This window comes from Chiloscyllium plagiosum, unplaced genomic scaffold, assembly GCF_037043375.1.
Source record: "Chiloscyllium plagiosum isolate Xiang-an unplaced genomic scaffold, Cpla_swu_hap1 HiC_scaffold_21, whole genome shotgun sequence".
NCBI classification, from domain to species: domain Eukaryota; kingdom Metazoa; phylum Chordata; class Chondrichthyes; order Orectolobiformes; family Hemiscylliidae; genus Chiloscyllium; species Chiloscyllium plagiosum.
In genome coordinates this window covers 27,439,706-27,454,785 of record NW_028270159.1, presented here as the reverse complement: position 1 = coordinate 27,454,785, position 15,080 = coordinate 27,439,706, and the positions used below count along the sequence as shown (strand labels likewise).

Below are 15,080 nucleotides of genomic sequence, written 5' to 3'. Positions count from 1 at the left end.
TTAAATACTCTTAATTCTAACTTTAATAAAAAATATTAAGAAACCTTCTAACTTACGTTAGCATCTATGTAATTGTGAAGATTTAAATACAGCTTTGTTGAAATGATTAGAAACAATAAATAATCAGATTTTAAAGACATATACGAAATATAATTCAATTCCATTGATTAAGCAAAATAAACTTACCTCCATTAAACTAGAATGCACTCCTATGAGGTAGGGCATTGGAGCACTAAAAATAGGAAAAAGAATTTATGTTAATTATTGATGTTAAATCCACTGAGTATTAACTCTACAATATTGATGATTAGATCATTTTAAAGCCTCACCTGAGTTAGTTTTATAATCTTTAATGACAATTATTAAAAATGGTCATTTTGGATTCATTTTAAAAGGTTTTCTGTAGCTGGATGAAACAAGAATATTCATCTTTTCTCTCTCAAAATTGGTATACATCTTTAGAGCTACAACTATCCTAATCAGAACATAAACCTGAACGAATAATAATATTATGATGGTGCCACGAGGTATACAAGTCACTTAGCTAATATTTCACAATAAGATTATGGTTGAAGTCATTCAAGGTGCAATTCAACTTCTGCAGAAGCATGAGATAGATGACATTAAATCAACAATCAACTGTGCACATTGCCACGTTTGCTTATATTTACATTAAAGCTACTGGAGAAGAAAACTATGTAAAACACGCCATTAATTTTGCATTATTGTGCAATTGATTTAAAAAAAAATGTCAATACAAATACCATTGTGAGAAGAGACTGATGAATGGGGATTATGGGACGCTTGGGGTAAAGCTCCAGCTGCTAAAACTTGAGAATCTTGCCTGTGAGACAGATTCACGTAAACAATCTAATCAAGTGGAGACAAGGTCGATGTTGATGTGGGGAGGGGAGGTTGAGGGTGAAAGAAGAAATCATGCATTTTTGTATTTAAGGAATGAGGAGGTCTGGGGAATTAGAAGCGGAGGAGGAGGTAGTTAGTCAAGTGAACCTTTTGCAACTATATGATTGGATTACTCAAATTTGTATCGGTGGAATGCCTATGATCATTCTTGACAGTAGGACTTCTTGCATGTTCGTATCCAATTTTAAAAAATGCTAGTTTTGAACCACTCAGGGCACTTTTGGGTTAACAGAGCAAACCCTCTTCCTTGTTTACAATACATTTTCATAGATCCAAAAACATTACGGTCTAGTTAGTGCAATTTTTATTTTATCCATGACACTGGCTCTGCACGATCAAACCAGTGTTTTCCAACTGAAAGCCGATATGCTAACATTGAACCAATAGAAAAATCAAAAATATAGAGCTTAAAAAATATTCATAGTGAATCAGTATTAAACATGTTAACATTCTGGTTAATTCAAGATGGAGGACGGGAAAGCTTTCGGGCTGTAACAGCTGCTCCTTTTTTTTTTGAGGAACTTTAGGTGCTGGAGATGATTTCCTCGAATTCCAGGAGCAGCAGTTACTGTTTTAAATGCTGTTGCATTGTTTTGGAACTTTGAAAAAAAAAAGTCAAAACAACAGCAGTTTTAAAAGGGAGAAGAACAAACAAAGGAAGCACATAGTGAGGTCAGTGAAGGAGAGACAGAAAGAAAAAAACTGACACTGCCTTTGCTGTTTGAAGTCATGGATCGCTGGACATCGGAGTGCATCTGGGAAAATAAACGAACAGTGAAATTCACAACTGATCTTGGAGGAACTGTTGGGTGAAGTTTACAGCACAGAAGCAGATAAAGTGTATTGTTGTTTTAAGTGAGACCTACTGAAAGTCTGCAGTAGTGAGTAGAGTGGGTTCTTTCTTGATTATATGTTTTTAGAGATATGTCTCTTGATTAAACTTAAAATATAAGCCACAACTATTAATTTAACCTGGGGCAATATTTGTAGAGGAATAAGATGGTGTTATTGTCTGTGTCTGCAGATTGTTAAGAAGCAAAAATGGCCTTTAGTAGAGTGAAATGTGCTTCTTGTCAGATGTGGGAGTTTAAAGAGAGTTTATGGATTACAGCAGAATATATCTGCCATAAATGCTATTCGCTGCGAACCTTATCAGATTGAATGGATCGGTTGGAGATACAGTTAGAAGCAATGAGGAATTGGCAATAACAACAGTCTGTGATGGATGGCAGTTATAGGAAGGGGGGAAAGTCTCAGATACAGTCACATAGATGGGTTAACTCCAAGAAAGCTAAAAGAGGTAGGCAGCTAGTGCAAGAGTCTTTTGTGGATATACCCATTTCAAACAGGCATGCAGTTTTGGAATATGTGGGGCGGGGGGGGGGAAATGGATTCTCAGGGGAACATAGCACAAACAGCCAAGTTGCTGGTATTGAGACTGGCTCTAATGCAACGAGGGGTACGTTGGGTTCCAAGAGATCAATTGTTAGGGGATTCACTAATCTGAAATATAGACAGACTTTTCTGTGACCAGCAGTGAAAAATCAGAATGGTGTGTTGCTTCCCTGGTGCCAGGATGAAGGATGCTGAAAATGTGTTGCTGGAAAAGCACAGCAGGTCAGGCAGCATCCAGGGAACAGGAGAATCGACGTTTCGGGCATAAGCCCTTCTTCAGGAATGAGGAAAATTTGTCCAGCAGGCTAAGATAAAAGGTAGGGAGGAGGGACCTGGGGGAGGGGCGTTGGAAATGCGACAGGATGAAGGATGTCTCAGAGAGGGTGCAGAATGTCCTCACGGGAGAGAGGGGCTAGCAAGGGTCCACACTGGAACCAATGACATAGGAAGGGAAAAAATTGAGAATCTGAAAGGAGATTACAGAGAGTTAGGCAGGAATTTAAAAAAAGAAGGTCCTTGAGAGTAGTATATCTGGATTACTCCCAGCGCCCATGAGCTAGTGAGGGCAGGAATACGAGGATACAGCAGATGAATGCATGGCTGAGGAGTTGGTGTACGGGAGAAGGATTCAAATTTTTGGATCATTGGAATCTCTTTTGGGGTAGAAGTGACCTGGACAAGAAGGACGGACTGCACTCAGGGAGATAGTGAGGAAAGAGGTAAATCTGACACTGATACAGTTGATAACAGAAGCGAGTCATACAGTCAGGGCAGGCAGGGACAAGATAGGACAAGTAAAGGGGCCTAACAGGGAAGGCAGATGAACTCAGGGCATGGTTAGGAACATAGGACTGGGATATCATAGCAATTACAGAAACTTGGCTCAGGGATGGGCAGGACTGGCAGCTGAATGTTCCAGGATACAAATGCTACAGGAAGGATAGAAAAGGGAGGCAAGAGAGGAGGGGGAGTGGCATTTTTGATAAGAGATAGCAGTACATCTGTGCTGAGGGAGGATATTCCTGGAAATACATCCAGTGAAGTTATTTGGGTGGAACTGAGAAATAAGAAAGGGATGATCACCTTATTGGGATTGTATTCTAGACCTCCTAATAGTCAGAGGGAAACTGAGAAACAAATTTGTAAGGAGATCTCAGCTATCTCAAGAATAATAGGGTGATTATGGTAGGGGATTTTAACTTTCCAAACATAGACTGGGACTGCCATAGTAGCAAGGGTTTAGATGGAGAGAAATTTGTTAAGTGTGTACAAGACAATTTTCTGATTCAGTATATGGATGTACCTACTAGAGAAGGTGGAAACCTCTTGGGAAATAAGGCAGGGAGGTGACTGAGATGTCAGTGGGAGAGCACTTTGGGGCCAGCGACCATAATTTTATTAGATTGGAGAAAGGCCAATTTTGACAGTATTAGGCAAGAATGTTCGAAAGCTGATTGGGGGCAGATGTTCGCAGGTAAAGGGACGGCTGGAAAATAGGAAGCCTTCAGAAATGAGATGAGAATCCAGAGAAAGTATATTCCTGTTAGGGTGAAAGGAAAGGCTGGTAGGTATAGGGAATGCTGGATGACTAAAGAAATTGAGAGTTTGGTTAAGAAAAAGAAGGACGCCTATGTAAGGTATAGACAGGATAGATCGAGTGAATCCTTAGATATTTGTATCATCGATAGTCACAGGTGAGGTGCCAGAAGACTGGAGGTTGGCTAACATGGTGCCACGGTTTAAGAAGGGTGGTAAGGACAAGCCAGGGAACTATAGACCAGTGAGCCTGGCGTCGGTGGTGGGCAAGTTGTTGGAGGGAATCCTGAGGGTGTACATGTATTTGGAAAGACAAGGACTGATTAGGGATAGTCAACGTGGCTTTGTGCGTGGGAAATCATGTCTCACAAACTTGATTGAGTGTTTTGAGCAAGTAACAAAGAGGACTGATGAGGGCAGAGCGGTAGATGTGATCTATATGGATTTCACTAAGGCGTTTGACAAGGTTCCCCATAGGAGATTGATTAGCAAGGTTAGATCTCATGGAATACAGGGAGAACTAGCCATTTGGATATAGAACTGGCTCAAAAGGTAGAAGGTGGTGTGGAGGGTAATGTTTCACACTGGAGGCCTGTGACCAGTGGAGTGCCACAAGGATCGGTGCTGGGTCCTCTACTTTTTGTCATTTACATAAATGACTTGGATGCGAGCATAAGAGGTACAGTTAGTAAGTTTGCAGATGAAACCCAAATTGGAGGTGTAGTGGACAGCGAAGAGGGTTACCTCAGATTACAACAGGATCTGGACCAGATGGGCCAATGGGCTGAGAAGTGGCAGATGGAGTTTAATTCAGATAAATGCCAGGTGCTGCCTTTTGGGAAAGTAAATCTTAGCAGGACTTATACACTTAATGGTAAGGTCCTAGGGAATGTTGCCGAATAAAGAGACCTTGGAATACAGGTTCACAGCTCCTTGAAAGTGGAGTTGCAGGTACATAGGATAGTGAAGGCGGCGTTTGGTATGCTTTCGTTTATTGGTCAGAGTGTTGAGTACAGGAGTTGGGAGGTCATGTTGCAGCTGTACAGGACATTGGTTAGGCCATTGTTGGAATATCGTGTGAAATTCTGGTCTCCTTCCTATCGGAAAGATGTTGTGAAACTTGAACGGGGGTTCAGAAAAGATTTACAAGGATGTTGCTGGGGTTGGAGGATTTGAGCTATAGGGAGAAGCTGAACAGGGTGCGGCTGTTTTCCCTGGAGCGCCGGAGGCTGAGGGGTGACCTTATAGTGGTTTACAAAATCATGAGGGCATGGGTAGAGTAAATAGGTAAAGCCTTTTCCCTGGGATTGGGAAGTCCAGAACTAGACGGCATAGGTTTAGGGTGAGAGGGGAAAGATATAAAATGAACCTAAGGGGCAACGGTTTCCACACAGAGGGTGGTATATGTATGAAATGAGCTGCCAGAGGAAGTGGTGGACACTGGTACAATTACAACATTTAAGAGGCATTGGATCGGTATACGAATAAGAAGGGTTTGGAGGGATATGGGCCGGGTGCTGACAGGTGGGACTAGATTGGGTTGGGATATCTGGTCGGCATGGACAGGTTGGACCGAAGGGTCTGTTTCCATTCTGTACATCTCTATGACTCTATGATGATTGACATCCAACATTTGCAATCCACGCACAATGTCAGTGGAAGGGGTGTGCGTGCAGCCGGTGCCTGTTGATCATGCCTGCACTGCGGGTTGGCCGTGCTGTGGTTTCCTGCTGTGGTTTCCACACCGAGCTTCCCGTTCAGTTTGGTTGCTAACTTAGAACTTAGTATGCTGTACATCTCTATGACTCCAATTAAACTGTTCATAAATTCTCTTCAATGTGGAAGCAGGCCATTCGGCCCATCCAACCTACACTGATCCTCCAAAGAGCATCCCACCCAGAGCCATCCCGCTACCCTATCCCTATGACCCTGCATTTCCCATGGCCAAGCCACCTGGCCTGCACATTTTTGGACTGTGGGATGAAACCAGAGCATTTGGAGGAAACCAGGGAAGAATATGCAAATTCCATATAATCGCCAGAGTGTGGAATCGAACTCAAATCCCTCTCACTGAGGCAGCAGTGCCACATCTGTTAAATGATACAATTTTAATAGTTTTGATTGATTTTTTAAAAAAAAATTACATCCATGGTTAAAATATGTTTCTGTTAGTGCATAATAATTGCACAGCAGATTACAAAACCTTTCAAGGATAAATTTAACAAAAACATATCTAGTTTTTGTTTCCATATTCATGTAAAAAATCTATATAGTTTTAGTTTTCCCTTCAAACTACTCCACAGACATTTACAAAAGAACACAGAACTGCTTAAAAAAGAAAGTACATAATAAACCTCAATAAAGCGACATGACTATTCACAATGGGGAAAAAGCTCACACAAGTCAATAGGTTGAACATGTTAAGCCATCAAAAGAATGAAGCACAAATTACATAAACATTCTCAGACAATAAAGGAGGAATAGATCAAAGGCCTACTTCTATATATATGGTGTATTCATATAAAATATATATTTATATGAGAGAATTCATGCTAGGCCTCAGAAGATTATCGTACAGCTTATGCTTCAAATTTAACATCTTATTATTAACCTCCAGTGCAGTATGTATCAAAGATGAAAAATTTTTTGAAGCTTCCTTTAAATAAAATATTCATGAAACCTGTCTTTGAAAGAAAAGGATCTGCCAGAGATTTTCTATAAAGAAACTGGCACTTTATGTTAGGAAATGAATTATCAGAGTTATGACTGGAAAATGGCAGTGTATCATTTTTTCCCTTGCTTAAACTTACTTCCCCTCTTAGTCAAAATGGGAGGTCCAATTTAACAATGCAATGTAAATGTGGCTTGTGAGAGAATGTCCAGAACCAATTGTCCAAAGCAATTCTATTTCATCCTAGGTTTTGCCATCTTTTACATTTGAATCCAGCATGAGATTTGCATAGCACACTTACAAACATACATAATTAGTTTTCTGACACCATAAAAGTTCACAAATGCATTGTGGACATAAAGCTTTGTTTTTTTTAATTCATTCATGGGATGTGGGTATCATTGGCAGGCCAGTATTTATTGCTGGTTCCTAGTTGTCCTTGAGAAGGTGGTGATGAGCAGCCTTCCTGAACTGCTGCAGTTGATGTGGTGTAGGTTGGTTCACAATGCCCCTGAGGCCACAAAAGAACAGAACTCAGCTATATCCAGGAATCACAGGTTTATTTTTTTTTATAGATGGAAGGTTTTTGTTCAGTAATTATAGAACATTTGTAAAAGTTTTTATTTTAAAAAATCAAGCAATAGTTTTCACGTGACTGGATCGAAAAGTATATTAAGTTGTATTCCATGTTGTACCTAGCATTATATTTTGCTGTCCTTACATTGCAGGTAGGGTAGTTTTAGACCTTGTTTCAGGTTAGTTAGATGTTGTACTTGCAGAAATGCTGCAGTTTCAGCGGACAGTTGGATTATTTGCAGCAAAGTTAATTTTGCAATTTTTGTGACTGTGCTGATTTTTTTTCCCACCTAATATAGAACAAAAGGTGTACAAGAGAATGGCAGGAATGTAAAACCCAAGTTCTGCCTCAAGTATCATTTCCTATCTAATGGCAAAAAAAATGGCAGGTGAATTGGCCATGCTAAACTGCCCATAGTGTTAGGTGCATTAGTCATGGGTAAATATAGGGTAGGAGAATGGGTCTGGGTGGGTTACTCTTTGGAGGGTCGGTATGGACTTGTAGGACCAAAATGGCCTGTTTCCATACTGTAGGGAATTTAATCTAAAACATGCCAACATGTGGAGAAATCCTTATTCCCGTCAACTCCATTCAACACCCAAAAAAAAAAGCTTCTTTCAGGTTACCACAATTGGAATGAATCCTATTTACTTAGTTTTTGAAAACCCATTTCCACTGAGCTTAGTCAGTTAAAATTGCACATCTAACAATGACAAGGCACTTATCTAACATTCTCTCCATTTGTCTAGTTAGCACCAACCCAATTAATAGCTAGTACGTTACAGGGAGGCTGGCTAAGTAATCAAACTGAAACACAGGTTGAGAGAAAACTCTGCTTCCATTATGTGCTATCCTACTAAAAAGAAATGCCAAGTAATTGTAGAGAATGAATGTTTGGCGATCAATCTCAACAACCTGTTTCCTTGATTATTTGTCTAAATGTTTGAACTTCTTAATTCATGTTAGTTAACTGTTTAGTTCTTTAAAACTAGTAAGTTTGCAGGTGACACCAAAATTGGAGGTGTAGTGGACAGCAAAGGAGGTTACCTTAGATTACAACAGGATCTTGATCAGATGGGTCAATGGGCCGAGAAGTGGCAGATGGAGATTAATTCAGATAAATGCGAGGTGCTGCCTTTTGGGAAACAAATCTTAGCAGGACTTATACACTCAATGGTCAGGTCCTAGGGAGTGTTGCTGAACAAAGAGACCTTGGAGTGCAGGTTCATAGCTCCTTGAAAGTGGAGTCGCAAGTAGATAGGATAGTGAAAAAGGCATTTGGTACACTTTCCTTTATTGGTCAGAGTACTGAGTACAGGAGTTAGGAGGTAATGTTGCAGCTGTACAGGACATTGGTTAGGCCACTGTTGGAATATTGCGTGCGATTCTGGTCTCCTTCCTATCAGAAAGCTGTTGTGAAACTTGAAAGGGTTTAGAAAAGATTTACAAGGATGTTGCCAGGGTTGGAGGATTTGAGCTATAGGAAAAGGCTGAACAGGCTGGGGCTGCTTTCCCTGGAGCATCGGAGGCTGAGGAGTGATGTTCACGAGGATTACAAAATCATGAGAGGCATAGATAGGATAAATAAACAAAGTATTTTCACTGGGGTTGGGGAGCCCAGAACTAGAGGGCATCGGTTTAGAGTGAGAGGGGCAAAGTTTTAAAAGAGACCTAAGGGACAACTTTCTCACGCAGAGGGTGGTGCGTGTGGGAATGAGCTGCCAGAGGAAGTGGTGGAGGCTGGTACAATTGCAACATTTAAAAGGCATTTGGATGGGTATATGAATAGCAAGGGTTTGGAGGGATATGGGTCAGGTGCTGGCAGGTGGGACTAAATTAGGTTAGGATATCTGGTTGGCATGGACAGTTTGGACCGAAAGGTCTGTTTCCGTGCTGTACATCTCTTTGACTCTGACTCAATGACCGAGAATATGGGACAATGGTGGAATGATTGCCTCAATTTTAGATAATAAGATGTTTAATCATAGAATTTGGAAGCAAGCAGACTTAAGCATTGAGAATTGGGTAGTTGATAATCAACCAGCCTGTCAAAGTATAAAGAATTTACAGTTCTAATACCATCAGATTTTTTAGTCATGGGCAACTTATGTAACGTATATCTAATTTGACACATTTTGAAAGATGCTTTTGCTGAGAAATATTGGGTGTGGAGATTGGAAGACTACTTTAGGAATTTGTACAGGTGAGCTGGGAATGTCTGATGAAATAGTAGGACAAAAGGAAAAAAAAACAGAGGACAAGTGGGTTCAGCTGGTGGTCTCAGGCTACTGAAGAGAGACATGAGGCATGTCAAAATTATGTTAGAAATTGATGATGACAGGAACTAAATTTAATAACTGTTAAAGTACTCAAGAAAATAAACTTTCCTGCGGAGAATATTAATGAGAAGAACAGATCTCAAAATCACCACCATAAAGATGAGAGGTACAATTTTTAGGAAGATGGGAAAGCAACTATTAAACAAACAAGGAACTGGTGTAGACCACTCAGCCCTTCAAAGTCTGCCATTCAATGACAGTATGTTTGATCTAATTTTAACTTCAACTCTACAATTCTGCATATCCTTGATATTCTTCCATTCTCTTGGTAATCTCTGCCTTAAAAATATTTAAAGATTCTGCATCCACTGCCCTTTGCAGAAAGGAATTCCAAAGACACACTCACTTCAAAAAAAAAATTCCTCATCTCAGTTTAAAAATCAGGGATCACCTATTTAAGACAATGACCTCTAGTTCTATTTTCTATGTGATAAAAACAATGATTATTCCTATGATAGAAGTGGCAAACATGACAGCAAAAGTCTAAAAAAACAGGAATGGATAATAGTTGCAAGAATTTTTTAGATATTATTATGGACTGACTTTTACTTCTTAGTGTATAATTAAGTAGTATAATAATAAGATTATACAGAATGAGGCAAGGTGGCTTGGTCTACTACGTACTAGTAGATTCCACAAATATGTAGAATTGTCGTATGGAAGATCACTCTAAAGTTATGTGATGTCCCAAAGGAAATGAAAAATAGTAAACTTTTCAAAATAAGTTTTATTTTCCTTTGATCCTCAAAGGTAACCAAACAGAACTGTAGGATTTGCCACAAACTACACATATATTTGCCCTTGAATAGAAGATTATAATACAATGAGTCATCTCTTCTTCCTGCCAGCAATTACATTCCATTCAAAATTAATCCTCTTGGTTTGATATGATTGCAATTGTTGAACTGAATTAAAGCCTTGTCAGTCACCACAATTTTTCTGTTGTCATCTGTATATTTTACTGGTGAAAGCGATTTTGTAGTCATGAATGACAAAATCAGAAGTGAGATGTGCAAGTGATTCTCAGCAGTAAATGACAGTTAGCTGATAGCAACTAATCTTACCCTTAGCAGCATTAAAGATTTCAAGAACTGAAGCACTCAGAAGTCCTGACTGTATTGTTGCACACATAGCATCTGGCTAATGTTAAACTTCATGTGAGGATATACAAGGTTAGGTACATAACAGTCAGAAAATGCTTTAAATAAGTATGTGCAATGTGTAACTATGGTACTTGTAATAACGGTTCTTGTAAATATTCGAGCAGAGTTCCACTGTCAGTTTGAAAGCTTGCTAAAATCCCTAAGTCTATGTTATAAAAATTAGCTTAATTAACAAATTTTTAAAAAAATCTTTTTGCATGGACCACAAAACTAATGAAAATCCCCTTTGAATTGTGAAACCTGGGAACTTGCTTTCACAGAACTGAGGAAGAAATAAAAACAGAAAATGCTGGATAAACTCAGCAGGTCAGGCAGCATCTGTGGAGAGAACAGTTTAACGGTGGAATCCTGTTTTGGCTTTGTTGAATTGGGTTATGATTCAGTAAATAAAAACTTTGACTAGACCAAGCAAGTGAGGATTTAAATTACATGCATTTTTAAAATTTTGATTAGTCGTTAAACAGTTTTAGTAAGGAAGAAACTGTATGTCCCAGGTCAAAAGTAAGTTCATTGGTTATGGTCTTATTGATGTTTTATGCCTCAGGCTATTACAAGCTGAGGTTAACAGGTGGGAATGCTTTGAGGCAAAAGTATTTTATTCAGGACATTGTTTCTATGTATTGTAAAATGGATTAGTTTTGTAACAAAGTATGCAACTTTGGCCTATGGGGGTATACCTATGTACATTGTATAATATGTTGGAAATAGTTCTGTAGACTTTTTTTATATGTATCAATTGGGACAATAGCTAATCAGTATGAGGTGACACCACATTCTTTAAGCAGACAAATGAATGACTGCATTGGTTCCACCATGTGTTGGTAAAAATCTTTAGATTTTGTAAGCTAAAAAGAGATAAATTGCTATAAAATAGATAATGTAACAAAAATGAATAGCAAGAAAATAGGAAGTAATGTCAGTAAAGTGACCATTATTTTTAAAGAAAGCAATCAGGAATTTGACACACTGTCTGGCCAATCCAGATTACATTCACGGTTCATTGTCAAAGTCCAGTTATAAATATAGTCTGCTCTGTTATAACATGTGTTTCTTCAACGCGAGTTGGCTATAACATGATTGAATAATTTAGATAGTTATTTGTAGAACGCAAACTTTCCATACCTGTATTGGCTATAACATGATTCCCACCCTATTTGTTTAAATGGCACAGCTACTGGGCAATTTTCTTATAACACGAGATCGCATGTGAATGGAACTATCGTGTTACATCAGAACCAACTCTAAGCCAACGAGAGTTCAGAAGAACTTCAATCAACAAAAATATAACAAGTGATCTTTCCTTAGTCAACCAGTGTCACGAATTGGTATCCCAAAGTAGACAAACGTGAAAAACTACTAAGGACCATTCCTTTCACATCTTTTTGATAATGTAACAAATTCTGTAAAACTTATGGAAACATATTTGTACTTTTGAATGATCTTGTAATAAATCAAGTTTACTAAAATTTCAGACTCACTCTCAAACTCAGTCTTGTAGAAATCAATTTAGGTTTTATAATTAAAGCTAAATCGCACCTTAAAATCCACCTGAGGCAGAAGTCTTCCTGCTGGCTGGAAAGCTGGTAAGAGGGCCTCGCTGCTCCTTTGTGGAAAGGCAACAAATCAATCAGGCAGTGACAAGACCTGCTGCTGGCCTTCCCCTGGAATCAAAGTCCTGGTGGAGGTGGAGGGGTTCAGGCAGGCTCTTACCCTGCCTAATTAATACCCTTCCTGCCTTGAAGCTTGCTATCTGAAAGGGTATGAGATCATGTCCAAGGTTTCAAGTCTATGATCACTATGATGGATCTGAAGTTCTGGCAATATTCTGAAGACACATGGACTTGAAATATTAACTCTGCAATCTCACCACTAAAGCTGCCTGACCTGTTGAGTATTTCTCAGATTTTCTGTTTGCATTTCAAATTTCCAGCATTGGTTTGGTATCTAAATAAGAGATTGGTCTCAAAAGAGTATACCCTGATTATCAAGGCAATTCATTTGAACTGGTGGTCAAAACTAATATTTAATTTTATTCACTTGATCTGTGCTCCTCTAGGCCAGCTCTCTCATCTTGCCAATGGAAGATAAAAATGTTGTTGAATTCTGGATTGTGGAGAAAGTGAGGACTGCAGATGCTGGAGATCAGAGCTGAAAATGTGTTGCTGGAAAAGCGCAGCAGGTCAAGCAGCATCCAAGGAACAGGAGAATCAATGTTTCGGACATAAGCCCTTCCCGAAGAAGGGCTTATGCCGAAACGTCAATTCTCCTGATCCTTGGATGCTGCCTGACCTGCTGTGCTTTTCCAGCAACACATTTTCAGCAGCGACTTCTGGATTGTGCACGGCTAACGGCTCCTTTATAAAACTGTAAAGAACCAGTCATCCTCAGCACCAGGAAGTGCGTGAACCAAATTTTCGCAAACCAATAAAAGATTGAGATGGATGTAATTTTACTGCTGCATTTTATGACAGAACTTGGTTTCGAAGAGAATCAAAAGTGAAGCAAAGCAAACAGAAACTTCAGATTCCAGCTGAGCAGGATTCTAGATCAGATTAGATTCGTTACAGTGTGGAAACAGGCCCTTCGGCCCAACAAGTCCACACCGACCCTCCGAAGAGCAACCCACCCAGACAAATTCCCCTACATTTAACCCTGACTAATGCACCTCACACTACGGGCAATTTAGAATTGCCAATTCACCTAACCTGCACATCTTTGGATTGTGGGAGGAAACCAGAGGAAAACCACGCAGACACGGGGAGAACGTCCCATAATTTTTTTTTAAAAGAACACTACTGCACTTCTCTTCGCAGAGGCTAGTAATGAATCTGGAACTTGTCTTTACCACGTACCTCGAAAAGGTATTGAACAAAAATAGCTATACACTTATTGTTAAATCCACGACCAGTTCACAATGTTGTGGGCAGCACTGCTGCCTCACAGCGCCAGAGACCTGGGTTCAATTCCCGCCTCAGGCAACTGACTGTATGGAGTTTGCACAGTCTCCCAATGTCTGCGCGGGTTTCCTCCGGGTGCTCTGGTTTCCTCCCACAGTCCAAAAATGTGCAGGTTAGGTGAATTGGCCAAGTTAAATTGCCCGTAGTGTTAGGTGAAGGGGTAAATGTAGGAGAATGGGGTCTGGGTAGGTTGCGCTTCGGTGGGTCGGTATGGACTTGTTGGGCCGAAGGGCCTGTTTCCACAATGTATCTAACCTAGATTTAATCTCATAACTGTCAATCTACAAAGCATGCAAATGTAAAAAAGATAAACAGTTTTGAACTTTGGATAGCTGGTTCTGTGACAGGATTTGAATGGTTGGCACCTTAACCCTTTGGTTTGGACCCTGTTCAATGAGGGGGGTCCAACTTTATGGGCAAGAGTGATGAAGTATATTTGTTTGCCATTAATGCAATGTTTATCTCATGATGCAAATCAGCACAAAGATCCTCATCAATGGTTTATCCTTTGGGATAATAAAAGGTGTGCTAGTAACTAGTGCATTGGAAGATTAATCTGTGAACATTTCTAATGGTTTGGAGTCATATATCTGACGGCTGTTGTCATCAATCCAGAGATACACATACAATACTGTGTTTCTATTACCAATTCCACGCAAATAGAAAAGAGCCCTGTCTGAGTGAGTGGGAAACTTCCCACTGATGATGAAAGTATCCTCTAAATTTTTGACAAGTAGCTTTTATAAAAGACGAGTGCTGCACCAACTACTCCTGGGATTTCTTCCAATTGAAAACATTTTTTCTTCAGATGGGAGCAAAGACAAAGACATTCCAAAGGGAATTCCATGAAAGTGTGGACACCATCATAGAAAAATAAAATAAAGAACAGACCAAACTTAATGGAAAAACAATGCAGCATCTTGTTCACAAATTTGTACCACTTTAAATTAAGGTTGCAACAATGTTCTTACATTTGGATTTCCAGTAAAAACACACCCAATCATTTTCAGAACAACTACAATAATGGGATGCTTTTTCAATACAGTAGTCTGCTTCTGATTTTTTTCTTTTTAAATGATTTTGGTATAATGTGATTTAAATGATTCTTGTGGAGCAATATAGAAGTTAATGCTTAAAAGACATGATTATCAAATCACTTTAATTAAATGATTTTGAGATAAGAGACTGCAGAACCTTGTTCTGTCCCAGTAACTGGTTTAATTGATGAATTTTGGGAGATAACACAAAGATAAAACATACTTCCAACACACTCCCAAAGATTCTAAACTTCCTCCTCATTTACAGCAAAACACCATTTCACGTCTGACATGCAAAATAATAAGAGGACAACAGCTCTGATTTGTCCAGAATACAACTGAAGTACTTAGAAATGTCACATTATGGTACTCGACATCAAGCAGTTTACTTTGGCGCATAAATAAGATTTCATGTATGTGCTTTAGTACTATCCACAAGAATGTTCACACATCACCAAGAGAAAGGTCTTACAGTCTAAAC

At 39.3% G+C, this 15,080-nt stretch overlaps 1 protein-coding gene across 6 annotated transcripts in view; it reads right to left on the bottom strand.

Moving 5' to 3' along the window:
* The window catches only part of dennd1a (DENN/MADD domain containing 1A), a 533,820-nt gene that overhangs the window by 213,537 nt on the left and 305,203 nt on the right, over positions 1–15,080 (bottom strand). For all 6 annotated transcript variants that reach the window (XM_087998441.1, XM_043720136.2, XM_043720139.2 and 3 more), the window contains one exon: positions 187–232. In XM_087998441.1, the coding sequence (XP_087854567.1) occupies positions 187–232 (46 nt within the window). The remainder of the gene's footprint in view (positions 1–186; positions 233–15,080) is intronic.